Here is a 20,767-nt window from a genome sequence, read left to right as displayed (position 1 = left end):
GTTTATTTGATCCATTGGTAACATAGGAGTTGCTTGTAGTAATCGTAAAGCTTTTCAAATTTTTATGATCAGCTTATACAAACTGATTGGTGGATTTTGAAGAGGAAAAGGTAAATAAATAATCCAACTTATTTGTTTAAAAGAAAATCAAAGTTTAATTCCTTATATAGATACAATTCTCTTGCCTGCTTCCCTCATGGCGCATGACAAACCGAAGGGAATGGATTGTCAAATATTTCAAGATCCTAATAAATTTCTCCTTTGGTTTAGTAATAGTACAAAATTCATAACAAGTGAGTTACGTGTACTGGAGCTAATTCCTCTGTGCTTTCATGTACTGGAGGAATGTCTTTCCATTGAGCCTCTGTGAGAAGAAGTCTTTAACGTATTGCTCCATGATCATGCGCCTGTACAATGGGGGCTTATCGTCTCGGAGGACGGCAGGCGACGGCCCGACTTCTGCTTCGAATTTTGGGTTGAAGAACATGGCAAATGAGATCCTCTCCTTTTCTGAGTTCACTATCGCTCGATGCTCAATGCTTTTGTATAAACCATTGCTTAATATCTACAATCCAAGCATAAATAAATGATGGGTTTTAGATTTTGATTTTAAACAAAGTGTTTGTTTTTCACTGAAATTTGTTCAAATACATTAATTGACAATAACCTTAAAATGTATTTGAAGGGAGCATACGATGTAGATCTAGCTTTGATACAGGGCCTATGATATTGATAGGTATTCTTACCGTCCTACCATATTTTGATCATGAACGAAATATTATCGTTATTATACGACTATTATGAGAACTCCCAAACTTAACACAAGAATCTACAAGCTATCGAAGCCATCAATGGTTCAGTCGAAGATTTAGGTCCAAAAGTGATTATAGTACTAATGGAGATTCAAGCGCTGTTGGAACTGGAAACTTTCACCAATGTCCATCATGTGAAGAGAACGGCGAACCGAGTAGCACATCGTCTCACCATTGAAGCTTTTGTGTTATCTCAAATGTAGAACCGTGTAATGGAGAAATTGCATCTTTTACTAACTCTATTGTATTGCAAGGTAAAAAGTAATAAATAGAGATCGGAAAGAGGAGAATTTCTAGTGTTTGATGTTATGATATGTTTCATATAATTGTCTACAAATCATGAGATGGATTTGTACGACTAATTTTAAAATACCCGTAAGAGTTCAATATTTATGACAATCCAATAACAGTCTCAATTCCCATGATTTATTAATAATTAGAAATTAGTAATATATATCTAGTCTAGAAAATTAAAAGATGGAAAGTTTTTGGTGACAAACCTCGGAGACGTCTCCTAAATTAACCATAAAGGCATTTGGAAGGAAGTGGACAGGCAACCAAACTCCATCTTTCTTAACTTGGAATCCCTCCACACCATTGACTTGAAGGAGAATGGTGAGTCCGCTGGGGTCCGAGTGAGGCGTCAGCCCGACGACCTTGTCCGGCTCCGGACATGGCGGATAGTAAGTCATTCTCATTGCTTGCATCCCATTTTCAAACATGCTCTCCACTTCTGCGTGTTCTATTTTCAGTGCTTCTGCAATCAATCCAAATATGGCCATGGAAAGTTTTTGTACCTCCGATATGTAACTCTCTATGGTCTCCCTACAAATTAACGTATATCATTGATCGCATGTATTAATTCTAGCGATACGTGTAAAACTCCGTGTATATGTAGCATTACCCTTATAAAAATATACCTGAGGGTGGAAGGAAGGTGGGGAAAGAGATGATATTTCCTTCTATGGATGGGGTTGGTGATGATGTATAATCTGTCTGCCCAATCAACCTTCTGTCCCTCCGATAGAATCACAGTGTTCCCATACCCCTCAAAATCTCCCTCTCTTATCTTATACATCAACCTTTCCTCCACCGGAAGCTTGTAAAACTCTTGAATCTCATGCTTCAGCTTCTCCACCAATGAAAACTCCACTCCATGGTTCACCACCTGCATGCAATATTGATTATAACTTTGATCATTTCTCTATATATATATTAGTGTTTGGGTGAGCTTCTAAAAAGCACTTCTCAGCTTCTCGTTAACAAAATTTCAAATTTTTGTTAACGAAAAAGCTGAAAAATACTTCTAAAAAGCTCTCCCAAACACTATCATAATCATCAAGCTAAGTGCTAGCTAGCTGTTACCTGGAAGATTCCCCATTCTTTGCAGGTGGAGTGGAACCTCTCCAGTTCCAAATTCTTGGTCTCTGAGCAAAGCAGCTTGCTCAAATCGACTACAGGGATCACCGGGGAAGAACCCTCGCCGGCCCAAGGTTCTTGCTCGACCAGGAAACGCGTGGGGATCTCCGATATCGGGTTTTTAACCATTTCTTGGATGGTACTGAAACTCATTTCGACGTTTTAGAAGCTTATAAGTTGTCGGATGATACCTGCAGCTTGATTGCTGGTTAATTCATATATATATATATATATATATATATATATATATATATATATATATTATATATATATAGATGTGAGCGGTGCCGAAACTTTGTCCACTACAAAATATGAAATGTGAAATTAATTGAGTTTTCGCAGCTTCAATTCTAGGGTCATTCGACTCTGCACAGGGGAACACAGGGGAATACAGAGGGGGTAATGAGGGGGTATTACCCCCTCTGTAGGGTCGAAGGACCCCAATTCTGGGCTACTTAGCTTGTTTCCACTCGCCCGTGCAAAGCCAAGTTTTAATTATATATTTAAAACAAGTTTGGTCTAATTCCTTCTTGCCTTTTTTTTTTAAGCCAAATTTACTTGAACAAATGTTGGAAGGTGGAAGTTCGGTTACACATTTGATTATATGTTATTTTTAAATTATACAATTATTTTAATGAAGATAAGTTCTTTTGTTCGTATATATGAAATAATTTTGTGATTTCAAAAATAACTTTATATGTGTATAACCAAATGTATATATATGTAGCAGAACTCAATTTATTTTATTATTTTTAATACATGTATGATTATGTTTTGGGAACCGACCTGATATTGTATATGCTAGCGGATTACTAAAAAATAAAGAATGGAGTATTTTTATTAAAAAACATTAAAATCAAAGTTATTAACTTTTCAACTGAAAAAAGTGAAAATACAAAAAATACAAAAATATAGCAAAACCTTGTAGTTAATGTGTAAGATTGAGTATGTTTACAAATTTAAAATGACATCATGATTTTATATAATTAGTGTTAAGAATTTAGTAATAATAGACGATGTGGGAAAAATGACAATCGTGTATATAATAATCGGTTGAGATATAGATAAGTATGATTTATGATATTTTCACTTCGAATTATTGATTTTAAATTTAAAAGTTGATTGGAAATTTGAAACATTGAGACTGGATCTCGAAACAGAGCATGTGGGAGTTGAATAGAGACAGCAAACCCCACTCTGAAATATGTTCATCTTCAATAATTCTTCAAATGGGAAATTGTTTCTCAATTTTTTTTTTCTTTTAAAAAAAATAAATCAATTCGTCTATGTTAAACTTGTCATCTTAATTACTATGGTATTTCTATTCAGATTTTTTTTAGATATCGTTACGCTCAACAAATTCCATCCTTGAGGTTAAGTATTATATTCCGAATCCATCGGTTTGTTTGAGTAAAATATTTTAGATCGATCGATTTTAAATCCTAATTAATTGAATTGTTTTTTGAATAATTATGATGGATTCGAAAATAATCGAAATAAGTGGTCAATTTTAATCTTCATAATTCAGATATTTTCTTTGTCCAAATAATACACCCCCTCAATCCGATTCCACATAAATGGAATCAACTGGCTTTCTATTCAATTTATTGCTATGTATGTTCACCTACCGCACGTGCAATGCATGCACGATTGTTTATCCATGCTGGTCCCTTGCTCCATCGTCTCCTAATTAATTTACGCGGAAACGAGGTTTTTTCAACATGTGATTAATGCATATTGCATTTGTTACCACTTATCACAATCTCATATGAGGTTTGATGTGTGTACGTAGGTTGCATATAGAGGTGTCAAAATGGGTTAGGCCCGTCGGATTGACCCGTTCTGCCATATAAAATAGGTGGGTTGGGTTGACGATTTCTCAACCCGCCTAAAATTGGGCCGCCCCGCCCCGTCTTATGGTGGGTTGTGGTTGATTGTGGGTTGGTCCGTCAAAACTCATCAAATTTAACGTAGGCCCGCTGGGTTGGCCTGCCCCGCCAACTAAAATAGGTGGGTTCGGTTGGTGTTTTTCCAACCCGCTTAAAAGGTGGGCCGGCCCGCCCTGCCCCATCTAATGGTGGGTTGCGACGGGTTTTAGGCCGGCCCGCCCCACTGGCCCGTTTTGACACCTTTAGTTGCACATCTTCATCAACGTCTACGCAAACAAGCGTATTTAACGTGGTATCTATTTTTATTGGAAGTACAATTTTGATATATCTGTACGTCTTTGAATCCACGCAACTATAGCCGCTAGTGCGATGATGGGTCAGCCGAACAAAGATACGACGGAAAATTAGGGGACGATGAGACCGTCGTGTTTTTGTCGCAAGAAATGTCTATCTCGTACGTGAAGAGAGATCTTGAGTAATTAATTTTGTTTTTCCGATGTTTATGCCAAAATAAAAAAGTTGAGTAAATTTTTTTTTAAAATAATAGATTATGTGGGCGTCCACACCAGGTGCACACCATAAATGTGTAGACTGCCCACAGGGGCATAGGCGAGTTGGTAAGGCCTGAGGTGACGTGGAAAGAAATTCCTCAGCGTTGCAGGTTCGATCTTCGTGTGGAGCATATTCCTCATTGAAATATTTGGGGGTATGCTCTGGGGGTTGGACCATGTTGTTTCCTCCCTCAGGTCCCTACTTACTCATGCACATCTCTCGATTTAACCCTCGCATGAGCCAATGGGCCTCTGACTCATGTGGGATGGGGTCCCCTTCGGGGTCAACCCTTTTTAGTAACATAAATGTGTAGACTATTATATATGTATATATATATTAATAGGAGTGGGTGTCGGTCAGGTAGTGTTTGGTTCGAGTCGGATACCTGACATATTGGGTAGTAAATTTAGCTACTCAAATTCGATCCGAAAATATCAGGTACCCGACAGTCTGATATCCGAAATTAAAGCCTGTATTTAAAAAAAATTATTTTTTTGATTTAAAGACTCAAAACCCATAAAATATTATTACTTATTGGGTTGGCTTGTCTGATTTAGTGGTCATATTGGGTTGGACTTTATGGAACATCTAAACAATGGATTCAAAAGTCAAAACCCACCAAATATTTTATATATATATATATATATATATATATATATATATATATTTTTTTTTTAAAAAAGAAAGTCGGGTACCAGAAAAATACCCGACACCAAATCGATTTTCAATATGCCGGGTTGGGTTCCCGCTACCCGACCTCTAAACGCCCACCCCTATATGTGTGTGTGTTTTTTTTATTCAATTTCTCACACTCAAATATTGTAGAAATAAATATATTAAGAAATTGGTTGAGCTTATAAGGTGTTTTAGAGTTTTTATGTATTGTTTGCAAACTCCAAAAAAAAAAAATCACTTATTTTAAAGTTTGTAAACACAACCTAATTTTATCCAAATAATTTATCAACTTATTTTTAAAATAAAATCGTACAACTTATGTAGTGACCCTTACCCGAATCACCTACTAACAGAACTTAGGCATGCAATTAACTTAATTAATCAGATATCAGAATAAAACTGCGGAAACCATAAACGTTTATACAATCCCAAGTAAAGGAATCTGTAATTTATCCAAATAATATACAACCAAATCGAATAGCTGTATCAACCTCAAAACAACAGAAATAAAACCTAGACGAAGCTTCAGCTGGTCAACCACTGACTAGCCCCTCTTGGATCCACCTGCCTCGTCCAATCGCAAACCTGCCCCATGGAATAGGGTGTCCAGAAACACAGAGTACGAGACGTGAGCATAAAACTCTCAGTACGAGAGTATGAGTATACATGCATGCAAAGTGAACTCCCTATAAACTCGAGGTCAAGGATCAGATAACAGAGACAGACCGGGCCCTGATATGTAGCACGCTGTGCCGTTGCTTCAGGAGGTGGCTCCCATACCATAATACCAGTGGATATGCCGGACCCAAATCGATGGAAGTCCAACCACTAACAGGATAGGGAAAAACCCTACTAACAGACATCTCGAAGGAGATAGCTCAGTATGCAAATGAATGCAGCATAAATCAATGACATATAAATCATGCAGTCACATAATACATGCATACTCAGTCAGGATATCTCGAACAGTACTTCCGTACCTCAAAACAGTGCAAGCTCTACCAACTCTAGGTCCACGCCTATAGTCTGCTCTACATTGCCAAATAATACTACTATCATTATAGTGCTCTAAAAGCCTTAACTAAACTATTGCATACTTCTAAATATTTATAGGAAGCAAAAGCTATACCTTCGTCCGTCGTTAGCCCTTTGCTGTCGAGTGCCTCAAAACTAGGCCACAGCTCCGCTACGACGCCTGGACTGCTATGCCACTTCTAGATTCCCCACGAGACGCCTAGAATGCCCTATATCTAAACTCGAAGGCTAAGGAATCGAGAGAGAAGAGGTGAATGGTGCACTTCAAAAATGAGCTCGGCACCCCCTATTTATAGACGGCGATCGGAGCTTCCGAACTGCGATCGGAATGTCCGAACACGATCAGAACGTCCGATCCTGCCATCGGAGCTTTCGATCTTGCATTATCCGCTACGTGTCAAAATATCACTAGTTGACTTCGGATAGGGCGATCGGAGCTTTCGATCCCGATCGGAGCTTCCGATCCTGCCACACGTCATGCATGACGTAATATCGATCGGAGCTTCCGATCCTGCATCGGAGCTTCCGATCTCACTTTCGGAGCTTTCGATCCGCCCGATACTTAATTGGTTTAATTAACACAATTAATTTCTTAATTACCAATTTCGGGTACACGGTACTACAACTTATATGCTCATAAAACAATTTATAAAATTTAGAAATTTAGAAACTATTTTAAATAAGTTTAGCCAAACTTGATAATTTTGTGAACTATATACCTACTCTTTTTTAATATTTAAAACATGCACGTGTTATCTATCTAAAATAATAAGTTCTGACACTTTTAATTAATTAGTTTAATGTTCATTCCCATTTTTTGAAATTTATAACCCATCAAATAATTCCCACACTAATCATTTACTGTTTTTAAGTTGTACATAAAATTAATCAATTTGTCACAGAATTCAGTTTGTTCAATTTGATAAAAAAAATTCATTTTTTAAGGATTGTTAAAAGCATGCGTTAATTTATTTTTATTTTCTTTAACCCACGTTAATTTATTTTTAAAATACAATTTTTGAAGGAAAAAGAAAAATACATAAAAAAAAAAAAAACAATTGATCAGAGGAGGTGGGGGACCATCCCCCTAACCGCCAACCCCCTACCAAACCTAGAGGGATAGAGATGGGGAATTGGGGGGTGGTAAACCAAACCAATCCCCTACCCTAGCTCCGTCCCTCTTGGCCTCCCACGACTATGTACATCCAGCCATATATAAAGATAGATCGATCTAGCTGTGTGTGATTATCACCAAAATCACTCAATAAGCATGTAATCCCTTAATAAGATATATTGAAGAGATATGATTCTCCCTGTAAAAAATTAATAAGCATGTAATCCCTTAACCTTTTAAAATATTTGCACACGTGCCCCAGAGGCCAACTCATGGTCAAAATAGATGACATTTTACCAAATTACCCGCGTTTATTATTGAATTTATTATTTTAATTTATATACAAATATAATAATTGTAGGTTTGGGAATCTCCTCATCGTATTCACTCTGTTCGTTCTCCTTTCTATTTCCTTCAATTTTAATGCCCTAACTTTAAATCCAAAAATCATACGCAACAAAACGAAGGAGTAATCGAAACGTGAGAGGTAAATCTTTGTTTTATTATGATTTTCGTTTGTTCTCCATTCGAAGCACAAGGTGTAATATATTTCTCTCTGTATTTTCCTACCTTGATTCTGAATTCTTTGGACACACATCGCATACTACATGTCATTGAATGTTTGAGGTGTTATGGTGTTGTTTTATGTTGAATTTGAGAACTTGAATGGGTCAGGGCAAAAGCATAGTATCGATGAAACTTTCTGTCCACTATAATGTATTTTCTCAATCTACGTTCTATAATTTCCCAAAATTTGAAGTCTTCTTGAGTTGAGTTGCATATGGGTCATATATTAAAATTTATTTGGCTAATCAATTTTTTTTTTAGATCCCTCCAATGGTTTTCGGAGATGGGAATGATGAACACCCACTTGTTCATAATGAGCCGACAAAAGAAACTAATGAACAACAATTTGGTACAATTTTTTTACGAGTTCAATCAGAAACTAATGTAGCTGATTTCTCTTGGGATGATATAGATCAAGGTGGATTAAGTGATCGTAGTGAATTTGATGACTCCTCTGATCAAGATTACAAACAATCAGAAGAATCGAAAGATGCTGAAGAATCTACAGGTTCTGATATTCCAAGTGATCTATAATGGATGATGATAATTTGTTGGGTGAAGAAACTAGTAAGGAAACGCGAATAATTAATATTAATGAGTTAGAGCCAACAGGTGATTGGTACGATGACGCTATTACAGATGATGATGATGCTCTGCTTTATGAATACTCTGATGAGGAAGGTCCTAGACATCCAATTTTTAGAGAGGGCCAAGACTTGAGTAAATTTAAATTGGTTGTAGGAATGAGATTTAGAGATTACAAGCAATGTAGGGATGTTCTAACTGATGTAAGCATTCGAGAGGGGTTTGAATTGACATTTTTAAAAAATGAGAAGAGTAGAATAACCGCGAAGTGTAAGGAGAATTGTGGTTGGAGATTTCATGCCTCCGCAGTGATGGGTGGTCCTACTATTCAAATAAAGACTTTGAAAGGAAAGCATACATGTCCAAGGGTTCGTAAAAATTGGAGAGCAAACTACAAATATTTGGCTGGTGTAATTGAAAGGGCAGTGAGGGAAAATCCAGGCATGAAGGCAGATCAGATTTCACAGTATGTTAGTAGAGAGTGTGGTGTGGATGTCACTAAATGGACTGTGTATAGGGCTAAGAAGCATGCTATGCAGAAGATTAGGGGGGTTGATAGTGTTCAATATGCTATTCTTAGAGATTATTGTGAGACTATTTTAAAATTTAATCCGAGAAGTAAGATTATAATTAGGAATCGAGAGGGCAGTGATCCACCTATATTTGGTAAGCTATACTATAGCCTATTTGGGTTGAAAATGAATTTCTTAAGTGTTTGTAATCCTATCATAGGACTAGATGGTTGTTTCCTTAAGACAGCTTTCGGAGAGCAGTTGCTTGCAGCTATTGGTAGGGATGGAAATGATGGAATGGTCCCGATTGCAATTGCCGTGGTAGAGACAGAAAATTATGAAACATGGACATGGTTTCTTACAGAGTTATTGGAGGACATTGGTGGAATAGGAGAAGATAGGTGGACATTTGTATCTGACAGACAAAAAGGTCTTTTAGAGGCATTGAAGGACTTAGTACCAAACTGTGAGCATAGATTTTGTGCGAGGCACATGCTTCAAAATTTCAAGAAAAAGTTCAAAAATCCAGACTTGGTTCGATTGTTTTGGAAGGCAGCTGGTACGGGAAATAAGAATGTATTCGATGTTGTAATGAAAGAGATTGCAGCTCTTGATCCCAAGCTTAATCCCAATCATGAAACGGTTGCGGAGTGGCTTGAGAAAATACCACCTAAACATTGGGCTAAAAGCCACTTTCTAACTCAATGTAAGTCAGAGTGTTTCGTGAATAATATCTGTGAATCTTTTAACAACTTGATTCTTGTAGACAGAGAGTAGCCCATAATCACTATGCTTGAGGGAATTAGAAACAAGATGATGAAAATGATACAAGTAAGGAAAAAGAGCATGGAAGAATACACTGGGAATATATGTCCAAACATATTGAAAAGGATTCAAAAAGCTCAAGACACTTCTAGGAGTTGTTTTTCGATATATTCTGGTGAGGAAGAGTATCAGATTCAGTATGTGAATTTATTTGGTGTTTTGGAACAGTTTGTCGTCAAATTAAAGGATAACACGTGCACTTGTGGTTTTTTCCAGCTGCGTGGATATCCTTGCTGCCACGCAGCTTGTGCAATTGCTCAGGGTAGACACAAAATTCAGGATTATGTGGCAAGTTACTTCTTCAGAGATGAATACCTAAAAGGGTATTCACATGTTATCCATGTTGTTCCAGGTATGGTGGACTACTGCAAGTTTAGTTGTGCACCTCTTAGACCACCTCCCATAAAAAAACAAGAGAGGTAGGCCCAAGAAAAACAGAAGAAAGGACCCGGATGAAGGCAAGAGTGTTTCTACTAGAAAAGGCCTTACACATACTTGTTCTAGATGCTTGGAAGTGGGCCACAATAAAGCAACTTGCAAGAATACTATGCACCCTAAATCAAAGCTCAATAAGGTAGTTATAGAGGTCATTAATTTATCTAACTTATATGTGAAATAAAAAATTTGATGCCACTGATTTTGTATGTCAATATATAGAGGTCAGAAGGTTTTGGAAATGGTGATAAAATGAGACACCAATCCACTCAGGCAAGCAGTTCTGCCTTTGCTTCAAGAAAGGTACTACTGATTTTGTATACACTTGCCAATGTTAATTTGATTTTTTTTTCCTGAAACTATCTTCCACTTGCAGAGAAAAAAGAGTAATGAATCAAGGCCAACACGAAATAGTACAACCGGACAAGCAGATGATACAACGAGAGAAAGTGTTGCACAAAAACATGGATCAGTGGCAGGTGATGACATTTGAAACCACACAGTGCACTACAATCTCGAAGAAGAAATAGTTGGTTTGTTATCATTTTGGGGACTTTATGGTTCATATCATTTTGGTTGATACTCTGTGGTGTGCTAAATAGAAAAGAAAATATGTATGTATCTATCATTTTGGTTTGATTTGATACAATGGTTATCATTTTGGTTTGGTTTGATACAATGGTTGTATCTATCATTTGGTTTGGTTTGATACAATGATACTTTTGGATATTTAATCTGTAGCGTGTCTCTAAATATATCTACTTGGATTTATTCCTTGTTTTTGGTTTGCATATTTCTTAGATTTTTGGTTGATTTTGGTTTTGTTTTCTGGTTTTATGTGCTTGTTTTTCCATCAGTTGTTGTTTTAATTTGCTGTTAATTTGGTGCATCTTCAGAGGGAAATTGGAGTGGCTGGTTACTATTTTCTCAGTTTCAAATGTTGCCAAATACATCTCAAGTTACAAGAGATATAATATTTGTTTTTTTTCGTTTTTTGATTTTTTATAACATCAACTTTGTTGTCATTTAATGGTTGAAACCAGTGCATTGCATGATTATTTTCATTTTAAAATGAATTGGCTTGCAAGTTTGATGTCGTTCTTGAGTGCAAAAAGTATAAGCAAGAGCAATGATGCCACTGAATGGATTTTAGGTTCAATCAGGGGTCAAAGAATGAAGATGAGATAGTGGTGCTTAGACCACTGGTTATCAACGTGTATAAAACTTTTGCCATGTATACAGGAGTTGAGAACTTCATAAACACAAAGCAAGATCAACAAGATATTCATTTCATCTTCCTTCTCTCGTCATTTTTCCTACATTTCAAAATTTAATTTTGGTTTATATATACAACATCACAAGTTTGAATTCTATATCACCTCGTAGCTCTTCCAATGCCTTCACCGTTGGCATAATTCTTGAGAATACAATCACGCCAAAAAATTTTACATTTGAACAAATATTTCAAGGAATGCTAGAACCAGCATATCATTGAACCAGAAAACTTAAACACAAAGATAATCCATACATAAGATCATCAAATTGTTCATACTAAACTTGGTAATAACCAATACATTGCATCCTAAAATTTCAATACATGGCATTTGATTACAACACAAAAAACCTGCCATAAACCTAACGTTAGCCTCATTATCCTTATTTGATGCAAACAACAGCAATCAACAGAAGAAATAAAGCACAAGCAACCCATCCAACATGAATGTATCCATCTCTCATTTCAACTCCAGCACGTCAAGAATTAACTTCATTCTCATTTTCACCATTTTCACCGGTGCAAAATTTACTTGCCTCGATAGGGGTTCCAATAGGGGTACTCCATGAACAAGATTCGTTGCACGCGGGCATGTTAGATGGAGCAACACTAGGATTCCATGAAGCATATTCTGGCTTGCACCATTTGAAGAACCCACAATGGTTGGATGAGCAACAATAATACAACATCTCTTTGGTTGGCTTACTCTCGGAAGCTACAACTCTAATAGCAGATCGAACTTGACAAGAACATACCGACGTAGGGGGAAATCTCAAGTCGATGTTGGGCTTCACGGCACCTTTTCAATCTTTTCTTGAAGACTCCATTTTTTCCCCTTCTCTTCTCAAAAAATTTGGTAAGGGAGAAGATAAATGGGTATTTGTTTTGGACGTTATAATTTAAGTGGATCTAAAGGAATAAAGAAGGGTATTTTTGTACCAACAACTTAATTTTGGCAAAAAATTACTTACATACACTCAGTCAACGCGCGTGTATAACACTCTCCATGTTGTGGGTAAAACGTGCAAATATTTTGAAAGGTTAAGGGATTACGTGCTTATTAATTTTTCACAGGGGAGAACCATATCTTTTTAATATATCACAGGGATGGTTCGTGCAAATAACTCCTTTATTTTTAAATAAATAAATATACATATACGGTCATGAGATTTGAGAAACAAGCACAATGCAACATAGCCATTTTTTCTGTAAAAAAATGGCATTTAGTATTGGAGTTAGTATACACACACGAAAAACTCTGCACCTAGGATACCGGGTTTTGGTGTAAGTGGTCGCACACGAAAAACCCTAGGGTGATCAAAATTAGTATACACACACAAAAAATTATGATTGATATATATATATATATATGTGTGTGTGTATGTATGATTTTTTTCCTAATTTAATTCAATGTAGCCAAAAAAAATTGAGTTATAATAGAATTGTTTGTAATTAAATTCAAGAAACATTAATCGGATCGTGCATAGGCAAGAATATTTCCAACAAATTAGGTCCTTTCACTTTTTTGTTTTCCAAGAAGTTGCATCTTTATATTTGTGCATTCACAATTGTGTGGATAAAGATCTACATGCTTAAAAAAATATAAAATGAGTGAGTTGCTCAAACCCATGACATAGGTATTATTGGAGATCGTGTGTCGCGATGACTTCAACACTCTTTATCTTATGCGGGGAAGATGGAGTTGGTGAGATCCGTTCTCCAAGGAGCTGAATGTTTGTGGATGTCTACCTTGCCTCTTCCAGCCAATATCTTATGCTATTTGCCCAAAATTTGTTTGGAACAATAAACGACCGCCGATTTCCTGGAAAGAGGTGTGTAAGCTAATTGAGTATGGTGGATTGGGACTAAAGAACCTTTCGGTATGGAATCGAGCATTACTTGCCAAGACACTTTGGAAGATCCATTCCCGTATGGAATCTTTGTGGATTAAATGGGTGAATCATAAATATCGAGTGTTTGAAGATGTCTGAAATTGGAGATGGCACGAGGACGAGTCCACTTTGATCAAGAAATTTTTGTATATTCGTGATGTTATGGTGGATCGTATGGGGACAATTGAGCTAGCTTCTCGTGGGTTAGGGGAGTGGTTTGAGGGTAATGGCGGTTTGAGGAATGCATATGGTTTCTTCTCGGAGAATCGGGGTGTTTGGCCATGGAAACCTCTAGTTTGGAAGTCGTATATTCTTCCAAAACATAGAGTTATACTTTGGCTCTTTGCTCACGGCCCGTGATAGAATTGGCTTTGTGAAAGATTAGAGTTGTGGAATTTGTAAGGATTGTGATGAGTCTATGACTTTATTGGACACTTGTTCTTTTAGTGCCGCCGTGTGTCATGCAGTGTATGAGATCACCTACTATGATTTTGAAAGCATTTCGAGGAGTCTATAGGGGTGCGGGTGCCGTGACCCGCTTGAGAGTGATGGGTTTGGCAGCTTGCATACACCAAGTATGGAGTCCACATAATAGAGCATACTTTGAAAATGAAACTCCGGACGTTGAAGACATGATTCGGTGCATTAAGATTTTGGCTTTACGTAGTATGTATTCGAACTATGATGTTGTGTCTTCATGACTTTGTTATCTTGAATTTCGACTTATTGTAATCACACAGGGATGTCCGGTGTAGTTGTACTTTTACCCATTTACCTTTAATGAATTCTTCATTCATTAAAAAAAAAAAAGTTAATCCTAGAATTTGGAGCCAAAGTGTAACCTCTCATCTGGAGGAGAACGGAAGGTGGACGTAGATATTCTCGGGAAGAGGTCATAGGGGAAAGGGAATAATGGTAACTCAGGTTCAAGTTATCTGATATCTCGGGAAACCAAGGGCTATCATGCCACTCGATATCACCCAGGCCTCGTCATGGGTCAGGATATGGTTTCCCTCTCACCCACGTTTTAGGGACACATTCCCTATCGAGCAGAGTATTAGACGTGGCCCACTCGCCCATATCATGATCGTAACGCAAGGATTTCGAGAAAGAGATAACCAATTAGGGCTATAAATAATACCTACTGAGATACAACAGGGGGTATCCTATTTTTCACTCTAAAAAAATTACTCTCTATATTTTTTTGATTTTTTGGTACTTAATATTTTTCTGACTTGAGCGTCGGAGTGATCACGACGGAAAAATCTTCTGGTGTCCCACTAACTCGTTTCTGTTTGAGGTATGCAGAGTTCGGAAAGCTTAACACTTACCATCCCTTCGTTTGGCTTGTACCTGTCATAGCCCTTCTAGCACTCGCCCGAGTAGTCGCCCACCTTGAATACCTGATTGTTCTCGGGCATCATCAGTTAATATTTTAAATCAATCGTTCAAATTTTTATGGATAGCGTAATCGTTCAATTTTATTTTTATTTTATTTTTCTATGCTAATCATTTTATAAGTAGGGAAAATATTTTTTAAATTTTATAATTTGTCCACTTTTTTTTTTTTTTGAAAGAGAGATCTTGAATTTATTAATAACGAAGAATATCTTGAATTACAAGATAATCAACCAAAACGGAAAGCTCCCACGTTCCCAAACAAAAGGAAATGGGGAGGAAATTGCAAAAGCTGCTAGAGAATGAGCCACACCATTCGCTTTCCTACGAATGTGGCTAATAAAAGTGGTGTTGTCTGTAACTAATAAACAACGAATATCATTTAAAAGAGCACCACCATAACTGAAATCCTCCTCTAGGCCATTGACTGCTTGCACGGCCAAGAGAGAGTCCGAAGAGAGTTGTTGAATTCTGAAATTTTTTGCTCAAGCATAGTGCAAACTTCCAAAGATAGCAAGAAGTTCTGCATGCAAGACAGAGTGAGGCTTGTCTATTTTTCTTCCAAATGCAATAATTGGTTGTCCATCATGGTTTCGAATAACTCCTCCAATTGCAAATTTGTCTATACTTTCAAGGTAGGCGGCATCAACATCTAGCCTTAGTTCACCAATATTAGGCGCAATCCAAACTTCCGATGAGTTGCATGATAAATGCGAAGAGCGATTCAAAGCAGTACCAGAAACATTCCTGAAATCACGTAGCATTATCTCACACCATTGAAGATTAAAACCATGTTGATGAGCTGGAAAATTGTGCTTTAGATAGAGTCTTTCACTTCATAATGCCCATGTGTAAACTGCAAATAATTCAAACTCAACTTTACTAACTGAATCTTTCATCCAACGAAAAAGATCTACCATATCTAGGTGTTTGGCAAATTTAAGAGGCAACAAAAATATAGTAGTCTTCCACCATTGCTTGACAACCGGGCAAAAGAATAGAGCATGACCAGTTGAGTCACCTTGAATATGACACAACGGGCAGAAGTCGAAAACCGGAACGTGATGTTTTTGAAGATTTTTCCCAGTGGGAATTAAATTATTAAGTACTCGCCACCAGAATATCCTCACCTTCGGAGGGATGGAGAGAGCCCAAAGAAATTTCCACCAGCTTTTTGGATGAGTACTTAAGCATGAGACCGGTGGGTCAAAGAAGCCAATTCTGCCTTGTAACCATCTCTCACAGAATATCTTCCCTTCGTGTCAAACTCCCAGAACCTAGTGTCATCCCTCATTGAAGCTGGCCGAGGTATAGAAATTATATTGGAAGCAATATGAGTAGGAAAAATCTGATGTATTAATGGCTCGTTCCACCTCTCATTCTCCAAAAGAGTGCTAACATTTCTATACAAGGAAGGATCCACATTTGCCACCACGCATTCCTTTACTCCCGGAACCCATCGATCTACAAAGGTACAAATATTATTTCCATTACCCACTCTCCAGCGTAAACCCTTCTCTAATAATGATCTGCTCCATAATATCGAACGCCAGATGAAAGATGGGTTACTCCCTAGGCCCGCATCCATAATGTCCTGATGTCGAAAATACCTAGATTTGAGGACTCGAGCCAGTAAAGTATCCGGGTTAGTGATAATACGCCAAACTTGTTTACCCAAAAGAGCCTTATTAAAAGCCTCCAATTGACGAAACCCTAGACCTCCCATATATTTGGGCATACTGAGGGCTCTCCATGTTTTCCAATGCATTCGTTTTTTCCCTGCATTCATATCGGACAATTCAGTGATTTTCAATGCCACAGATTAATGAGATCATACACCATGTGTGTAACACCCGAAAATTTTAAAACGTAAATCCGCATGCATAATTAGGAGAAATTAATTTTTAATTAAGGTTTAAATGTATTTATGTGATATTATGTGATTTATATGCATGATTTAATTTATTTTAGCATTTAACCCATAATTATGGAAATTCTAGATTTTTAAGGAATTTATTATTTTTGATCGCATAGACGGGACCGTGGACGGATGAGATACCAAAATTCTTAGCCAAAAATATTTTATGAGTTTTATGAGCATTAAAATAATTTTTAAAGTATTTTGTCAAGAAAATTTTAGTACTTAATTACATATTTATTTAAGAATTGATTTTTGGCCAAAATAAGTCATTTTAATAACTTTTATTGATTTTTAAAAATCTCTTAATTATTAATTTCGGGATTTTGGTTTCATTATCAGAATAATATATTATGTTTGAGTTTTAAATATTATATTTTAGGTATGATTTTATCCGAAATTAGTTATTATCCTAGTTAAATTCTAATTAACCAAAAATTTATCTTATCTACCCTAAACCTACGTTGATTCTCCCATCAGCCGCCTCCCCCACACCATTCTTCAATTTTGCATCGGCTTCTTGCAGAAAACACAGTCCATAGCCGATCCTTCATAGATTTTTGGAGATTTTGGTCCGTTCGTCATCCCGTAGTCTCGTAAACGCATCAATCTCCATTCAAAGATTAAAAGGCATGTCTAAAACTTTTATTTGGCCACCATATAAGCTATTACTCTTGCATGATGTGTTTTATTTCAGATTTTTCATGGAAATTTCGAGTTTATGCATGTATGCCTTGTATTGATGCATGTTCTTGCTTAATTGGTCATGACTCACGTTTTTGCCAAGCATGGTATGGTCCAGAGGCTGGGGCTTGGTCAAGGGGTGTCCTAGGGTGCCTTAGGGTCGAGTGGTTCGAGTGGTTTGAGCCAAGGTTGGTCTGAACCGAAACAATATCTTCTGGTTGCATAGAAGGTCGCAGTTTGAGCGGTTTTGGAAGAATGGTTTGTGTGCACTGTATAGGACGGGTTTGAGGGTGATTCCAATTGGGTTAGAACCCCAAGACATAGAGGAAGTAATCTCAGGTAGTTCTATAGCCAGTGATGGTCGGAGTTGGGCGTCCGAACGGCCGGAAGTCCGGCATCGCGCGCAGCGCGCGAGCAGAAATTAGGCAGATTTTGTTTTGGTTCGTTCTCCTTCGTTAGGACTCCGTTTGGGCTGGTTTTTAGCTTTCTGGAAACGCCTTGAAGTCTTCTAGGTGTAGGTGGTGGTGATTTGGCCATTTTGTGGCCGGAGTAGGGCGGCCGATGCCTCTGAACAGAAGCTGGTCGCAGCCAAGAATAAGGAACAAGAGGGAAATGGGTTTAGGGTTTTGGGCAGGTCCGGGTCGGGTCTTGGGGCCTGGATCAGGTTTGGTAATTTGTGGGTCGGTTCAGGTTGGTACGGGTCTGGGTTAGGTGGGCCGGGCTCGAGTATTTTTAATTTTTAAGTGTTTAAGGTTTTAATTGGTTTTTGGGCCAATTAATTAGAAATAAAATTATTTGGGCTTCCAAATAATTTTATTTTGGGCTTTAAATAATTTATTTAAGTTAGCCCAATGATTTTTATGGGCTTGAGAGCCCATGGGAATTTTTGGGTCAGTCAGAGGATTTTTGGGCCAGTCTAGTGTCTTATTGGGTTTATTTAAGTTAATGAGCTTAAATATTTTTATTTAGGTCCAGTTAAGTTTAGTTAAGTTATTTGGGCTAAAATATGATAATTGGACTCTTATTTAAGTTTAATGGGCTTAGAGTGAGTGATCAGCAGTCTGGACCAACCCATGAAAAATAACTAAGTCCAGAATATATATTTAATTATTTTTATGCATGAAGTTTATATTTTAAGTATAAGTATATTTATTATGAAAAAATCAATTAAATATATATTACGGACAAATTTTCAGTGCATGCATTCATGAAATTTTATATGATATGATTATGATTATGTATGAGTTGAGCAAAAATATTTTCTTGATGAAAATTGAAGTAGTGTGACATAAGGGTGGTTATCCACCATATGATATATGATTTATGAGATAGTTTACTACCATAGGAGGTGATTTATCACCGCCACGTACGTTGGTTAATGAGACTGATCAGTCGGCACAAATAAGCGTCACACTTACGGATAGGACCATAGACTGTTTCAAAAATATCATGCTCAACTATGTTATGTATGATGAAGAAAGATGATGTTTATGCTTAAGATTTATGATTCAACATTTATGTTATGAAAAATGTTTCCATGCATGCTCATGTATCATGTATATGTATTAGTATGATTATGTGATGCATTAGTTTAAACCTTGATATCCAAGTTTAGACATGTTGAGCCCCTAGGCTCACTACGCTTATATGGTGTAGGTGAGTCAGATGATACTTATGTAGCTCCTACCGGTGGTGAGGATGTATGAGCTCACGAAACAGTGGCCCCGTGACCTTTGCAGTTTTTAGATGATGTTTTAAGATACATTTATTTTTATGACGTTGAGTTTTTAAAACAAGTTGCATATTTCTATTTTATTATTTTCCCATATGAGAGTTTCAAACATGTATTATTTACTATTTTTGTTTCATGCATGAAATCCTTTTTAATTATTTATTTGTTTATTTTTATTTAAGTTACTACTAAGAAGTAGTATTTTATTTTAAATGTGATACATATATGTATGGGCATATATGTATTGTTATTATTTTAAAAAAAAATTCCGCATTTAAGTTTTAAGAAGGTCTAGATGTTTGAATTGGTATCAAAGCCCGGTCCTTGGAGGGTGTCCATCTGCCACGTGAAGCTCAGAAATCTCACTATCGGTCTGTAAGTTTTAAATTGTTTTTTTTATGATCTATAAGGATCATATGTAATGATTTAAGATTTCATGTTAGCAAAGTTTTAAAATACTTAGTTATGCATTGCGATTTACGTGAAGAATATGTGGTGATGCAGTATGCCCCAAGACATGTTATACGACAGGTTGACCTCAAGGAATTTTGAATTTGGGAATTTGGTTTTATTTTGTTGAAACTAAGTTTGATATTTAGGTTGTCACTTGAATTTTTTTTGTAGTAACTTATTGATTTTAAGTTAGAATGATTTCATTGATAAATTATTGGGTTGGTGATGGTAAGAGGTAGCGGGCCTATCAAGAAATTTTTTTTATGAAGGTGTAGCAATAAATAGAACAATAAAGGTAAATTCTGATAAGAGGCATTAAGTTTTTGTGATAGCAATAGAATTATTTCTTGAGGCAAGAGTAGGATTCCTCGCAAGAATGATTAATCGAGGGTTGTATCATTTTCTTCTTTGGTGAATTTAAAATGTTACTTTATAGAGTCTAGTATATATTTTTGGGAATTAAGTTCGCATGTGTCAAATTATGCTAGTTGGGTTCACAGATACCGTATTGTCATTCATTTAACTATTAAGGTTTTTCTTTGACGAAGAAGTCATGATTTTCTTGGAGATGACACTTGTACCATAATGTTATAGTTTGATGGTTTGTGGTTTTAAGTTTGTACTCTTACTTTTATGAGGTATAAATTGATGATAAATATGTTTTGTATTAGGTTCTTGAATCTTTGAGAATAAGAATAATTGTGGAGTTAGTTTGATAAAGAATTGGATAATCTTTTATAATACTTAAGGGTCGCATGGTTGGTGTTACCAAGTAAGCTGTATTGGGTTTGACGTTCAAGTCACTACATTTAAATAAATAGGTTTTGGAACTTGTCAGCCTGACTTATAGATGTTGTGATGACCGAATGATGAAGGTGTAAACTTTTATAGGTTTGTGTAATCGGTCACATGTGGCATAATACAATTGTTATAAATTTTGGTTTCGATGTCAAGTATAATATAAGCTTTAGATATGGCCTAAGAGTTGACGATATAT

At 36.6% G+C, this 20,767-nt stretch overlaps 2 protein-coding genes across 8 annotated transcripts; one reads left to right on the top strand and one right to left on the bottom strand.

Annotated features, from left to right (window-relative positions):
- Nucleotides 1–115: 115 nt before the first annotated feature.
- LOC140888072 (protopine O-dealkylase-like) lies at nt 116–2,465 on the bottom strand. The gene is made up of 4 exons (XM_073295749.1): nt 2,178–2,465; nt 1,733–1,980; nt 1,313–1,637; nt 116–565 (listed from the first exon to the last, which is right to left on the bottom strand). Exons 1-4 carry the CDS (start codon nt 2,382–2,384, stop codon nt 314–316), a joined length of 1,032 nt encoding a protein of 343 aa, XP_073151850.1. The 5' UTR covers nt 2,385–2,465; the 3' UTR covers nt 116–313.
- A 5,373-nt stretch (nt 2,466–7,838) lies between these two features.
- On the top strand, nt 7,839–10,723 carry LOC140886378 (uncharacterized). 7 transcript variants are annotated; one of them, XM_073292947.1, is made up of 5 exons: nt 7,839–7,983; nt 8,325–10,100; nt 10,202–10,247; nt 10,338–10,559; nt 10,643–10,723. In XM_073292947.1, exon 2 carries the CDS (start codon nt 8,597–8,599, stop codon nt 9,935–9,937), a length of 1,341 nt encoding a protein of 446 aa, XP_073149048.1. In that variant the 5' UTR covers nt 7,839–7,983; nt 8,325–8,596; the 3' UTR covers nt 9,938–10,100; nt 10,202–10,247; nt 10,338–10,559; nt 10,643–10,723. The 7 variants fall into 7 exon arrangements, with proteins under 7 accessions (XP_073149048.1, XP_073149059.1, XP_073149074.1 ...); XM_073292958.1 differs by lacking the exon at nt 10,202–10,247 and having other exon boundaries at nt 8,325–9,866; XM_073292973.1 differs by having other exon boundaries at nt 8,325–9,866; nt 9,931–10,559.
- The last annotated feature ends 10,044 nt before the right edge of the window (nt 10,724–20,767 follow it).

The sequence above is a fragment of the Henckelia pumila genome, chromosome 1 (assembly GCF_033568475.1).
Source record: "Henckelia pumila isolate YLH828 chromosome 1, ASM3356847v2, whole genome shotgun sequence".
Taxonomy (NCBI): Eukaryota; Viridiplantae; Streptophyta; class Magnoliopsida; order Lamiales; family Gesneriaceae; genus Henckelia; species Henckelia pumila.
This window is presented reverse-complemented; position numbering and strand designations above follow the sequence as displayed.

Coding starts and splice junctions, on each gene's coding strand:
- LOC140888072 (XM_073295749.1), bottom strand. CDS start 2,384: ATGAGTTTCAGTACCATCCAAGAAATGGTTAAAAACCCGATATCGGAG. Junction 1,981..2,177: donor AAGAATGGGGAATCTTCCAG/GTAACAGCTAGC, acceptor TATTGCATGCAG/GTGGTGAACCATGGAGTGGA. Junction 1,638..1,732: donor CACCTTCCTTCCACCCTCAG/GTATATTTTTAT, acceptor GTTAATTTGTAG/GGAGACCATAGAGAGTTACA.
- LOC140886378 (XM_073292958.1), top strand. CDS start 8,597: ATGGATGATGATAATTTGTTGGGTGAAGAAACTAGTAAGGAAACGCGA. Junction 9,867..10,337: donor AAGCCACTTTCTAACTCAAT/GTAAGTCAGAGT, acceptor ATGTTGTTCCAG/GTATGGTGGACTACTGCAAG.